The following is a 10,850-nucleotide window of genomic DNA, read 5'->3' as shown; positions in this document are numbered from 1 at the left end:
TTCTAGTTCCATCCATTTACCTGCAAATTTCATGATTTCATCTTTCTTTACTGCTGAGTAAAACGCCATCGTATACATAAACCACATTTTCATTATCCACTCATCAATTGAGGGACACGTAGGTTGCTTCCATCTCTTAGCTATTGTGAAAAGAGCAGCAACAAACATGGATGTACAAGTGTCTCTGCAACAGGACGAGTTCTTTGGGTATATGCCAAGGAGTGGTATAACTGGGTCAAATGGTAGGTTCATTTGTAGTTTTCTAAGAGTTCTCCAAAGGCATTATGTATTTTTTAAAAAATAGCAGAGTTGGAGACATGGCTCAGGCAGTTAAAACTGTCGTCTGCTCTTGCAGAGGACCTGAGTTTGGTTTCCAGAACTTACTTCAGGCAGCTCATTACTGCCTATAACTCCAGCTCCAGAGGATCTGATTGGGCAACTGTACTCATAGCATATACACATACACAGACACACACAATATACATATAATTAATTTAAAAAGTATAGCAAATATTTATAAAAAAGTAGGAAACACATAGTATTAAGAGAAATGGGGGGCTGGATATAGAGCACTGGCTCCTCTTGCAGAGGACCTAGGTTTTATTCCCAGCACTCACATGGCAGCTAACAACTGTCTGTAATTCCAGTTCTAGGGGATCCAATGACCTCTTATGACCTTCAGCCTAGATTTCCCTAGGAACAGAAAATTCTAGATGACAGCTCCAGTTTGCGCATGAGCCCACCCAGCCCTTCTTGATTGCTTGTCTTGTGGGTTCAAGACTAACCTAGCCAGCCTCACAATTATCTAAGCCACTTCCTGAATACTACCGGCTCTGTTTCTCTGGGACTTAGGGAAGCTCTTGGATATGATGCTTGAGAGGCAGCTGGAACGAAGATATGCAAATATCTGGTGGAGAGGTGTAGGTATGTTAGTGGACAATGTGAGGGGACTGGAGACAGCTCCACATTACAAACAGCAGTCCTCTGGTTCTTTCTGGAGACCTCCACTCAGATGATTTTGTTTTTCTGGTCTTTTTGAGACAGGGTCTCCCTGTAGTCCCAGCTGACCTGGAATTTTCTATGTAGACCAGACTGGCCTCAAACTCACAGAGATCTGCCTGCCTCTGCCTCTCAAGTGCTGGGATTAAAGGCATGCCCCACTATACCCGGCCTTACAGATGAAGTTTTAAAAGTTAATTTAATTTATCATTAATGTTGTATGTGTCTATGTGTATCTATGTGTGCATGTGAGTGTGGGTGTGCACATGCCACTGTGTGTGTGTGTGTGTGTGTGTGCTTGTGTGTGTGTAGGTCAGAGTCCCTCCATCATATGGAAGTATATTCTCACTCCTTTTCCAAATGTTAGCCTGCAATTTTCTGAGACTCTACTAAGACTATAATCTTTTCCTGTACTAAAACGTATGTCCTAACCCCCTTGTGAAACTTTATGACCTATGGTTTTACTTCATCAGCTATAATCCTATCTAACGTACCTCAGAAGCCACCTTTGATTTCATTTATCAACCATTTGAGATGTAATTTTAGAAGACACCAAAATCATACATAAGACTATTGTGAAGACACTTCAGCGTGACTCTTTTGAGAACCCACAATTATAAAAGTGTATACTGTCTTTTTTTTTTTTCACTTTTAGTGGACACACAATGTTATAGGTTTTATCGTGAGATCTTTATATGTACTCATTTCATATGCATCTTTACATTAATGCTTATACTTAGATCTATGTTAAAATCTCTTCTTAATAAACTCTACCTGCTTCATACTGGCTTGTCTTGAAATTCTTTCTAGAGCACAGTCAAGAATCCTGAATTCTCAGTGTGTAAAAGTGCTTGCTGCCAAGCCTAACAACCTGAGTATGTGAAAGAGAACATTTATGGAGGTGAGTTAAGGAAACGGGTAGAGGCATCAAGATGAGAACTTCAGGGGCCGGAGAAGTGGTTCAGCAGTTAAGAGTGCATGCTTCACCTGCTCTTGCAGACAAGAGTTCAGTTCTCAGAGACCAGGTCAGGCTCACACTGCCTGTAAATTTCAGTTCTAGGGCATCTAACTTTCACAGGCACTGTACCCGTATGCACCCCCCCCACACACACATAATCATAAATAAAAATCTTTTTAAAAAGATAAGAACTTCGAGTTTTATTCCGGTGACATGGGAAGCAGTAGAAGGTCATGAGGTTAGAAGGTACAGAATTGGGTGGAAGCAAGAATTCAGTGCTGGGCATATTAAATTCTAGGTACTAGGGGCTGGAGAGATGGCTCAGCAGTTAAGAACACTGGTTGTTCTTGCAGAAAACCTGGGGTTCAAATCCCAGCACCCACATGGCAGCTAACAACTGTCCTAACTCCAGTCCCAGGGGATTGATAGCCTCTTCTGACCTCCGCAGGCTTTGCATGACACGGGTGCACTTACCTACATGCACGCAATACACACATACACATAAAATAAAAATAATAAATAAAAAAGGAATTTCTTTAAAAATAAATAAATAAATTCTAGGTACTAGATCTTCAGAGTGATCATCAGAGTTCTGAATTGGAATTTTCAGCAGTTAGGGAGTGAGCAGAGATGTGGAAAAGGAAAAATAGAGAGTTCCAGGAGAGGAGTGAACCTCTAGCTGGGAAGAAGAAGTGAATTCAATTAGGGAAATTTGCATTGATTTTGAAGAGCAGGTAGAAAAGGAGAGAACAGTGAATAGAAAGTCTTTGCAGGAGGCTGGGCTAATGGCTCAGCGGTAGTTTTAGAAGTTGAACATAGTAGTGTGCTTGTAATCTCAGCACTGGGGAAGTGAAGACAGGCAGTTCCCTAGGACCTGATGGTTGGCCAGCCAGCTATCCTAATGAGATTATCAAGCTCTAGGCTAAGAACAAGGTGAGTGACCCCTGAGAAATGACATTCAAGGTTGTGCTCAGGCCTCTGCATGGAGAGAGAGAGAGAGAGAGAGAGAGAGAGAGAGAGAGAGAGAAAGTAGTTGCAGAGTGTAGTCAATTGTATCAAATGCTAGTTAGAGTTAGCATTAATATATTAAAAGCTAAGACTGCTCAATGAGCATGGCTTTTCAGAGTTGTCTGTGGTCTATCTGCATCAGAATTAACCATCTAGTTCCTAAAATGAGATTTTCAGACCTGCTTGAAATCAGATATTTTGGAAGGGTCCCAGAAATAGGCACAATGCCTTCTTATAACCTGATTGCTGTGTCACAGACTCTAAGGAATAGTAATAATCTTTTTTTCTAGACCAGTGGTTAGCAAACTCACTTGCATCAGTAGCACCTGGTTGATGCTTTAGAGCATCTGGTACACAGATTACTGGGTACCACCCTAGAGTTTCTGATTCAGGAAGACTAGAGCAAAACTGAAAAATTGTAATTCTAAATTCTCTGAAAATATGGGTGCATCCTTTTGCTTGGTGAGTTGTACATTGAGAATGATTGTGCCAAACTTTTTGGAATGGGCCCTTTATTTATTCATTACAATTTTTTGTTTTATTTATTTTTATTTTATCTGAATGAGTGGTTTGCTGTTGTGTGTTTAAGGGCACCATGTGCGTGCAGTGTCTGCAGAGGTCAAAAGAGGCCGTCAGAGCCCCTGGAACTGGAGTTACAGACAGTTGTTAGCTACCATGTGGGTGCTAGGAATTGAACCTCAGTCCTCTGCAACAGTAGCAAGTGCTCTTAACTGCTGAGCCACCTCTCCAACCCTGGAATGAGTCTTTTAAAAGTAAACCAGCCTGGTGTGGTGGCACAGGCCTTTAGCCCCAGGACCTTGAAGGCAGAGGTAGGTAGTACCCTGTGAAATCAAGGTCAGTCTGGTCCATATAGTGAGTTCCAGGCCAGGGAGACACAGTCTCAAAAAACTTAAAAGGGAGGAAGAAAAAAAGAAAGAAAGAAAGAAAGAAAGAAAGAAAAGAAAGAAAGAAAGAAAAAGAAAGAAAGAAAGAAAAGAGAGTGAGCACAGAAGACTATGTCTGATTAAGAGAAGTAGCTTTGGCCATGCTTGGTGATACATGCCTTTTAATCCCAGCACTCAGGAGGCAGAGGCAGGCATTTCTCTTTGAGTTCAAGGCCAGCCTGTTCTACGTGGCAAGTTTCAGACCAGTCAGAGCTATATAGTGAGAGAGACCCTGTCTCGATAGTGAGACCCTGTCTCGATCCAATCAGCAGCAACAAAGAAGAAAAGAAAGAAAATAAAAGTATCTTAGAGCTGGGTGTGATAGCACATGCCTATGAACCTGCTACTTGAGAAGCAGAGGCAGGAGGATCATCTTAAGTTAGACAAGACCCTGGTCTCCAGGTGTGTTCCAGGTGAGCTACAGATCAAGATCCTGATTCAAAATAAACAAAAATGAAAAACAAGACAACAAAAATCTTGATAGTATCTTTTGGTTAAAAATTGCAACACGGTCTGGAGAGAAACATTTTCTGTTTCAACTTCTTTCATGGAATTTGCCTGTTGATCAGGATTAAGAGAAATACTCTGGTTGTTGCTTGCTTTGCTGTTGGTTGGGCTAAAGTGGTCAGTAATTCGGATCAAGAATTTATCTAGAGCTCTGTTTTCAGAGTGTCATTGTCAAGACATTTTTAAAAATTAAGATGATTTATAAAAAAAAAATGCCCAAAGTCTCTGGGAAGTCTAAAATACATTGAAAATTAGCAAGAGTGTTATTGATTCACCTTGCAGGCAGTAACGGTTCCTTCAGTGAGAGCAAAGGCTCTCCAGAAATTTCCACATAATCCTACACTGTGTCCTCCTTCCCCACTTTTATCAAGAAGTCGTAATGACAGGAGGACACTGAAGCACAGACATAAAGGTACTGGCATTACCATACTGCAGGGAGATGCACAGGGAGGGCCCAGAAATCCATCATTAGTTTGTTGTCAAGATCTTGAAGAAACATCTCATTCCAGGCTAGAGAAGCACACTTGGCCTCCCACGGCAGCAGAGAACAGCCAGTGAAGATCTTCTTTAGGTCTAGAGATGACGAACTGCCCAGCATTTCAGTTACTGCACAACTTCTCCAAGAGCCAAGATAACTGGTGTGGCAGTCAAGAGATCCACTTTTGGCTGGTAGAGGTAAGGGACTGACTGCCTGCAGGGTTGAAAGGCGTCGGATGAGTGATGAAAGGCCAGGCAAGCCTGGGCCAGGGTGAGAAAACGAAAAAGCAGAACAAAACCCCAGACTTTTGGCATGCTAGCAGTCCAAGTAGATTTGCCAAGAAATAAGAAAATCAGATCTTTAGGAGTCCAAGATAAAACCAGGCAGAGTAAAATAGCAAGTCAGAATCACCAGGCTAAGCATTCCACCCCCATATTCTGTGAGTCACATGCTGATGTGGCCACTGTGTCACAGTGTTGTGCTGCTTTTGTGATTTCTAGTGGGAATATTCTATCCCCATCTAATGGACTCATCTAATCACCAGGACATCACTCACCCCTCTTTCAGCCCCCTTTTAGTCCTCATCAAGTCCATCTCACTAAACTGGGGTTCCCTGAGAGCTGAGATCTTGTCTTATCTCTGTGCTTAACATTTGTTGAATTTAAAATTCTGCAACTTTGGGGGCTGGAGAGATGACAGCAGTAAAGAGCACTGGCCGCTCCTGCAGAGGATCTGGGTTCGATTCCCAGCACCCACATGGCAGCTAACAACTGCCCATAACTCCAGTCCCAGGAGAATCCAATGTCCTCTTTTGACCTCCATTATACAACACATGACACAGGTGCACTTACACATGTGCAGGCAATACTCTTGTACACAAATTTTTTTTAAATTAAAAAAATAAAATTCTATCTTTGCTCTGGAAACTCTTATTGAGTATGTTAAAGCTGTTATGAAATGCTTCTTCTAAAAAAAATCTGTAAGTTTTAAGGTTTACTTAATGGGAAAAAAATATCACTACAGAAATGGCTAAATGAGTTGCCAGCTCTAATTATAAATAATATGATTATATAATGCTTTGTTCTTTAAAACAAGTGACACTTTATTCAATTGATACATCTATTGCTTCTCATTCTTACTGTAACTATGTTAGTCATTTTCCAGTATTTGAAACTACTTTAGATCTTTACATATTAAAGACTCTCAAAATGGGTTCTGAGTCATCTCGTTAGTAAATGACCTTTTTCAAAGTTACATAGTTCAAGAGCTACTAAAACAAAATTCTGTAGTAAATTATACTACTCTTCCATTGTAATAATTTGATAAATAAAAAGGTTAGGTTAATGTTAATTAGATCTAAGTTCCATTTTACTCTCTTTTTTTTTAAGTTTCTTTCTTCCATTTGCTTGAGTGGATTTAATAATGTCTGTGGCAGAAATTGTAGTGTAGTGTAGCCCTAATTGCTAGGAAAGAAGTCACTGGCTATAATCACCTAGATGTTTTACTTTATGTCATGTCTTCAGATAATCAACAGAGATTTTATTATCTACTTGGTGAGGTGGAGACAACCCTTTAATATTTTGCTTTGATCAGTGGCGCCATCCCTATGGTACTTAATTACAAAACCCCTGTAATGTTGTCTGCCACTAAATTAAAATGACAGAGAAGAAAATTACACAATTAAAGACTTTAAAAAGAAATCTGTCATACTTTAATTATAGTCAAGAAATCTTGGGCTTTGAATGAACTGAAACTCAAAATGAAATTGAAGAAGGTTAAAACAAAACAAGGGCTTCCTGCCTTTCTGCTACTTAATTAAAATGAAACTTGGTATTTAACATCTATTTTCTTTTGGCTCCTAGAAAGGAGAATTAATGCAGGGCGTGGTGTGCACACCTTTAATCCCAACACTTGGGAGGCAGAGGCAGGTGGATCTCATAGAGATCTACATAGTGAGTTCCAGGCTAGCTGGGGCTACAGGGAGACCCTGGAAAAAAAAAAAAAAAAAAAAAAAAAGAAAGAAAAGGAAAAAAAATAATGATATTGTGTCTGCTTCACGGATTTCTTCTGGTGAGTGCAAATTCCTGTGCATTGGCCACTGACTCCTTGGTGGAATTTTTCTGAGATGACTAGTGAGGTCATGTCTGGGTTCAGGACTAAAATATAGAATGGTTAGTGACAGCCTGGACATGGGGATGGCAGCTTATGTAATGTGTATTCTCTTACTCTAATGGTAGGCACTAAAAATATTGTCAGAAGCAAGTTTTCAAGACTACGGCAACAGTAATGTGATTAAATATTATACCATGAAATAATATTCCCAATCACTCCACTTATGTATCATGATTTACCTTATATAAATGGAGAAAGAGGGATTATAATCAGAGGTTAAATAGCTTGCCTGAAGTCAACCAGTTGTTAATCAGCAGAGTTGGGATTTCAACTTAGGTAGGACTCACCTCAGAAAGCATGATTTGGGCAGTGAAGTTGTTTTTGTTTGTTTGAGACAAGGTCTTGCTATATAGCCCAGGATGACTTCAAACTCACAATCCTCCTTTCTCAGTGTCCTGAGTGTTTGCATTACAGGCATGTGCCACTATGCCTGGTTTCATGAAGGAACTAATTTTAGATCTAATTGCCAGGAAAGTTTCATGGGTAGATTGGGGTTTTTCCCAACTTAGGAGACTAGCTGATTTCATGTAGTGAAATGTCCTCAAGGTTCATCAGTGTGTGGCATACCCCATAGGTTCCTCCCTTCTCAGGCTAAATAAGCTGTGACAGAAACAGGAAGATCCATACAAATTTCAGGCTAGGCTTGTCCACACAGCAAGTTCTAGGCCATCCAGGAGTACATAGTGAGAGCCTGTCTCAAAACACAAACACAAACAAACAAATGAAACAAAGAAAGATACAGAAGGAAACCAAATGACTGGCTGTTTCATTTTTTGAATACACCCCATTTTGCTCATCCGTTTATCTACTGATGGACATTTGGGTTGCTTCTTTGTTTAGCTATTGTGAATAACGCTGCAATGAACCTGGGTGTACAACCATTTCCTCGACAGTCTGCTCTCATATGTTCACTAGGGATTTTTATTGCCCATTAATAAAAATGAGTTGTGACCTGGATGTGCAAGACTCTGAGCTATATAATGTATAAAAGAGATAAAGAGTAAACATTATCATAGCTTTGAGCATGAGTGTTGTTGAGAATGGGCACTGCTAGTTGATAAAGAGGATTTGCCATTATGAATTGCTACAAACATGTTGGCTAATGCAATGATTAAATTCTCACATTTTGGAGACAAAAAGTTCAGAATTAGGCCAAAGTTAAAATATTCCCGAGTAACATTCCACTCAGAGGCTCTGAGGAAATACGTTTACTACTGGATGCCACCTTATAATTATGCCTGATTAAAACAGCCTGTCTCTTAGCATCCATGTTAGGCCAAAGAGTGGACCTGAACTGCGAAGACCCTGTTTCTTCAGAACTCTCAAAACTGTGCTGTTGAATAAGCGTTTCACTCATTCTTTTACTGAAAAAATATATCCAGCATGAAACAAGGAATTAAAACCTGGGTTCTTATTTTATCAGAGAAGACTTTTGTGCCCTTTCTGACCTCTACTGGTCTAGACCAGCATGACACGACCACAAGGAGACGTTATCAGTTTAATCCCCTCTATTGTTTGCAACATAAATGAGATAGTCTTCATATCTTTGTGCTTTCCAACGAACATCTCTGCTATTTTCAGTGTTTTCTTGAAATATCTACATACACGTTTGTACATTATTTTGGGTCTAAGGAGGAAGAGTCATGAGGAATTAAATCTATATGCTTTAGGTTACAAGAGGAGCTCAAGTCTCAGTGACCTTATTTCCTTTGTAAACAAGCTAAGATTAACATTTTGGTTGCAAGGTTAAGTAAAAGTCATTTGTCCAGTGTCTGCTCAAATTGTAAAAGTTGTTACCACAGGGAAGAATCTGTTCTTGCCTCTTCAAGTTTTTGGTGGCTGATGCTGTAAAAAGAAAAGAGAAGGAGGAGGTGATGCCAAGGCAGGGGAAAGACTTATTTTGGAATAAACCTGATAAGGGCTCTCCTCGGAGAAGTCAAGAGAGTGGATTTCTCTCAATGGCCTGTCAGCAGCCTGTGTATAGGTTGGTAAAATCTGATTCATTGTTTATCCCTTTCTAAAGCTTAGGGGTTTTATATTATTACCAATCATTTCACTCTGGATATGCTTCCTGTTGAGAGTTTAAGACCATGTAGGTAGCCAAAAATTAACCACTTTCTTTTTACTGTTAAGGCCAGCTGAGGGTCTGATCCTCAGGGGTCACTTGGACTTGGGAGGAGCTTCTGGCTCATTATGGCTTTTTTCTTGTTGTTGATCATCTTCTTCCTCTTCCTTTTCCTCTTCCTCCTCTTTCTCCTTCTTTTGGTTTTATTTTTGAGACAGGGTTTTCCTGTAGCTTCAGCTTGCCTGGAGCTCCCTATATAGACCAGATTGGCCTCCATCTCACAGAGATCTACCTGCCTTTGCTTCCCAGATGCTGGGATTAAAGGTGTGTGCCAGCTCTTACGGCTTTCTTTTACCAGCTGTTTCACCTGAAGAGAATGAGTCACCAGTCCTGCTTGACCATGGCTTTTCTTGGCTATGTTAAGGACATTTTTCTCATGATGACTTCCCTCTTTGCAGATGTACCTTGGTTAGAGTTCACTCAGTGTTGTCTCCAAGGCTTCCCTGATCAATAAGACAGGTGGCTTGCCAAAGCTGAAGAACATTTGGAGAGATGCTGCACAGTCCCCTGGGATCTAGATGACCCTTTGTCCTTTTCCTCTTCCAGCTTCTGGTGGCTGCTGGCACTCCCTGGTTATGGCCTTTCTCTGCATCTATGGTCACACTGCCTTTTCTTTTTGGATGTAATCTTCCTTGCCCCTCTCTTGTAAGCATTTGGAATTGCTTCTAGGGCCTGTATGGTTAGACTATAGATGTTTTATTTTGAGAGGTGGAGGAACGTTAGGAGGTGGGGGCCTAGCTGGAGGGGCTGGGTCACTGGGGAAATGCCTTTGAAAGTCAGATTTTTGTCCCTGTGTGCCCTTCCTCCTAGCTTTCTGTTTGGGGCTATCATGAGGGATCGGCTCTGCTCTGCTGTGTGCTCCTCAGCATGATTTTAGTTGTGCCTTAGGCCCATATCAATGGAGCCAGTGGACCATGGACTGAAAGGTTGGAACCAGTGAACAGAAACAAACTCTGCTATAAGTTGCTTTTGTCAGGTATTTTGCTATAGTTCAAAAAAATCTAAGTGTCCAGCGAGTAATCTAGAATTATTTCCTGCTTCATAGTTTTTAAGTGAAAGACAAATGTAAAACCCCTTTTGCTAGGTTACGTAACATAAATTGCAGAGATTAGGTTGGGAATATCTTTTTTTCTAAGTGGGGTTGGAGGGAAAACACTTTTTTCTGCCTACCACAAATATTGATACAATGGAAAATATAGTGAATCCAGGCCTTGAATGGTGAGATGTCAAAATGTTTCAAAATCAGTTCAATTTGTTAACAAATACGTAGAGCAAAGGTTGTATATTGTGTTTATTAACATCAAGGTAAAATCTGAAGTTGTGAGGGGACATCTGTTTCCATAAGCACAAATGGGACTCATCTTTATAAAACGTACAATGCTGAGTACTGGATAAAGAGAATGGTCGTGTCAGACGTTTGGAAAGCAATAAGGATCATGTATCACACACATATACATAAAAATAAAAAAAATTTTGGAATGAATTTGTATGAACCAGATTTAGAGTTTTTATTTTATTTTTTAATTTTTACTTTATGTGTATGAGTGTATTGCCTGCATGTATGTGAGTGCACTCATGTCGTGCAATGCCATGAAGGTCAGAAGAGGGCATCGGATTCCCCTGGAACTGGAGTTAAGGACAGTTCGTAGCCGCCATGTG

General features: G+C 40.3%; 1 protein-coding gene across 1 annotated transcript in view; it reads left to right on the top strand.

Annotated features, from left to right (window-relative positions):
* Positions 1–4,980: 4,980 nt before the first annotated feature.
* The window catches only part of Frrs1 (ferric chelate reductase 1), a 75,947-nt gene continuing 70,077 nt past the window's right edge, over positions 4,981–10,850 (top strand). Inside the window, exon 1 of the mRNA XM_029563838.1 lies at positions 4,981–5,091. Within this exon, the coding sequence (XP_029419698.1) occupies positions 4,996–5,091 (96 nt within the window). The 5' untranslated portion in view covers positions 4,981–4,995. The remainder of the gene's footprint in view (positions 5,092–10,850) is intronic.

Source organism: Nannospalax galili, unplaced genomic scaffold (assembly GCF_000622305.1).
Source record: "Nannospalax galili isolate Female #2095 unplaced genomic scaffold, S.galili_v1.0 scaffold255, whole genome shotgun sequence".
Lineage (NCBI taxonomy): Eukaryota > Metazoa > Chordata > Mammalia > Rodentia > Spalacidae > Nannospalax > Nannospalax galili.
Note: the sequence above shows the minus strand (reverse complement) of the source record. Positions and strands in the feature narration are given on the sequence as shown.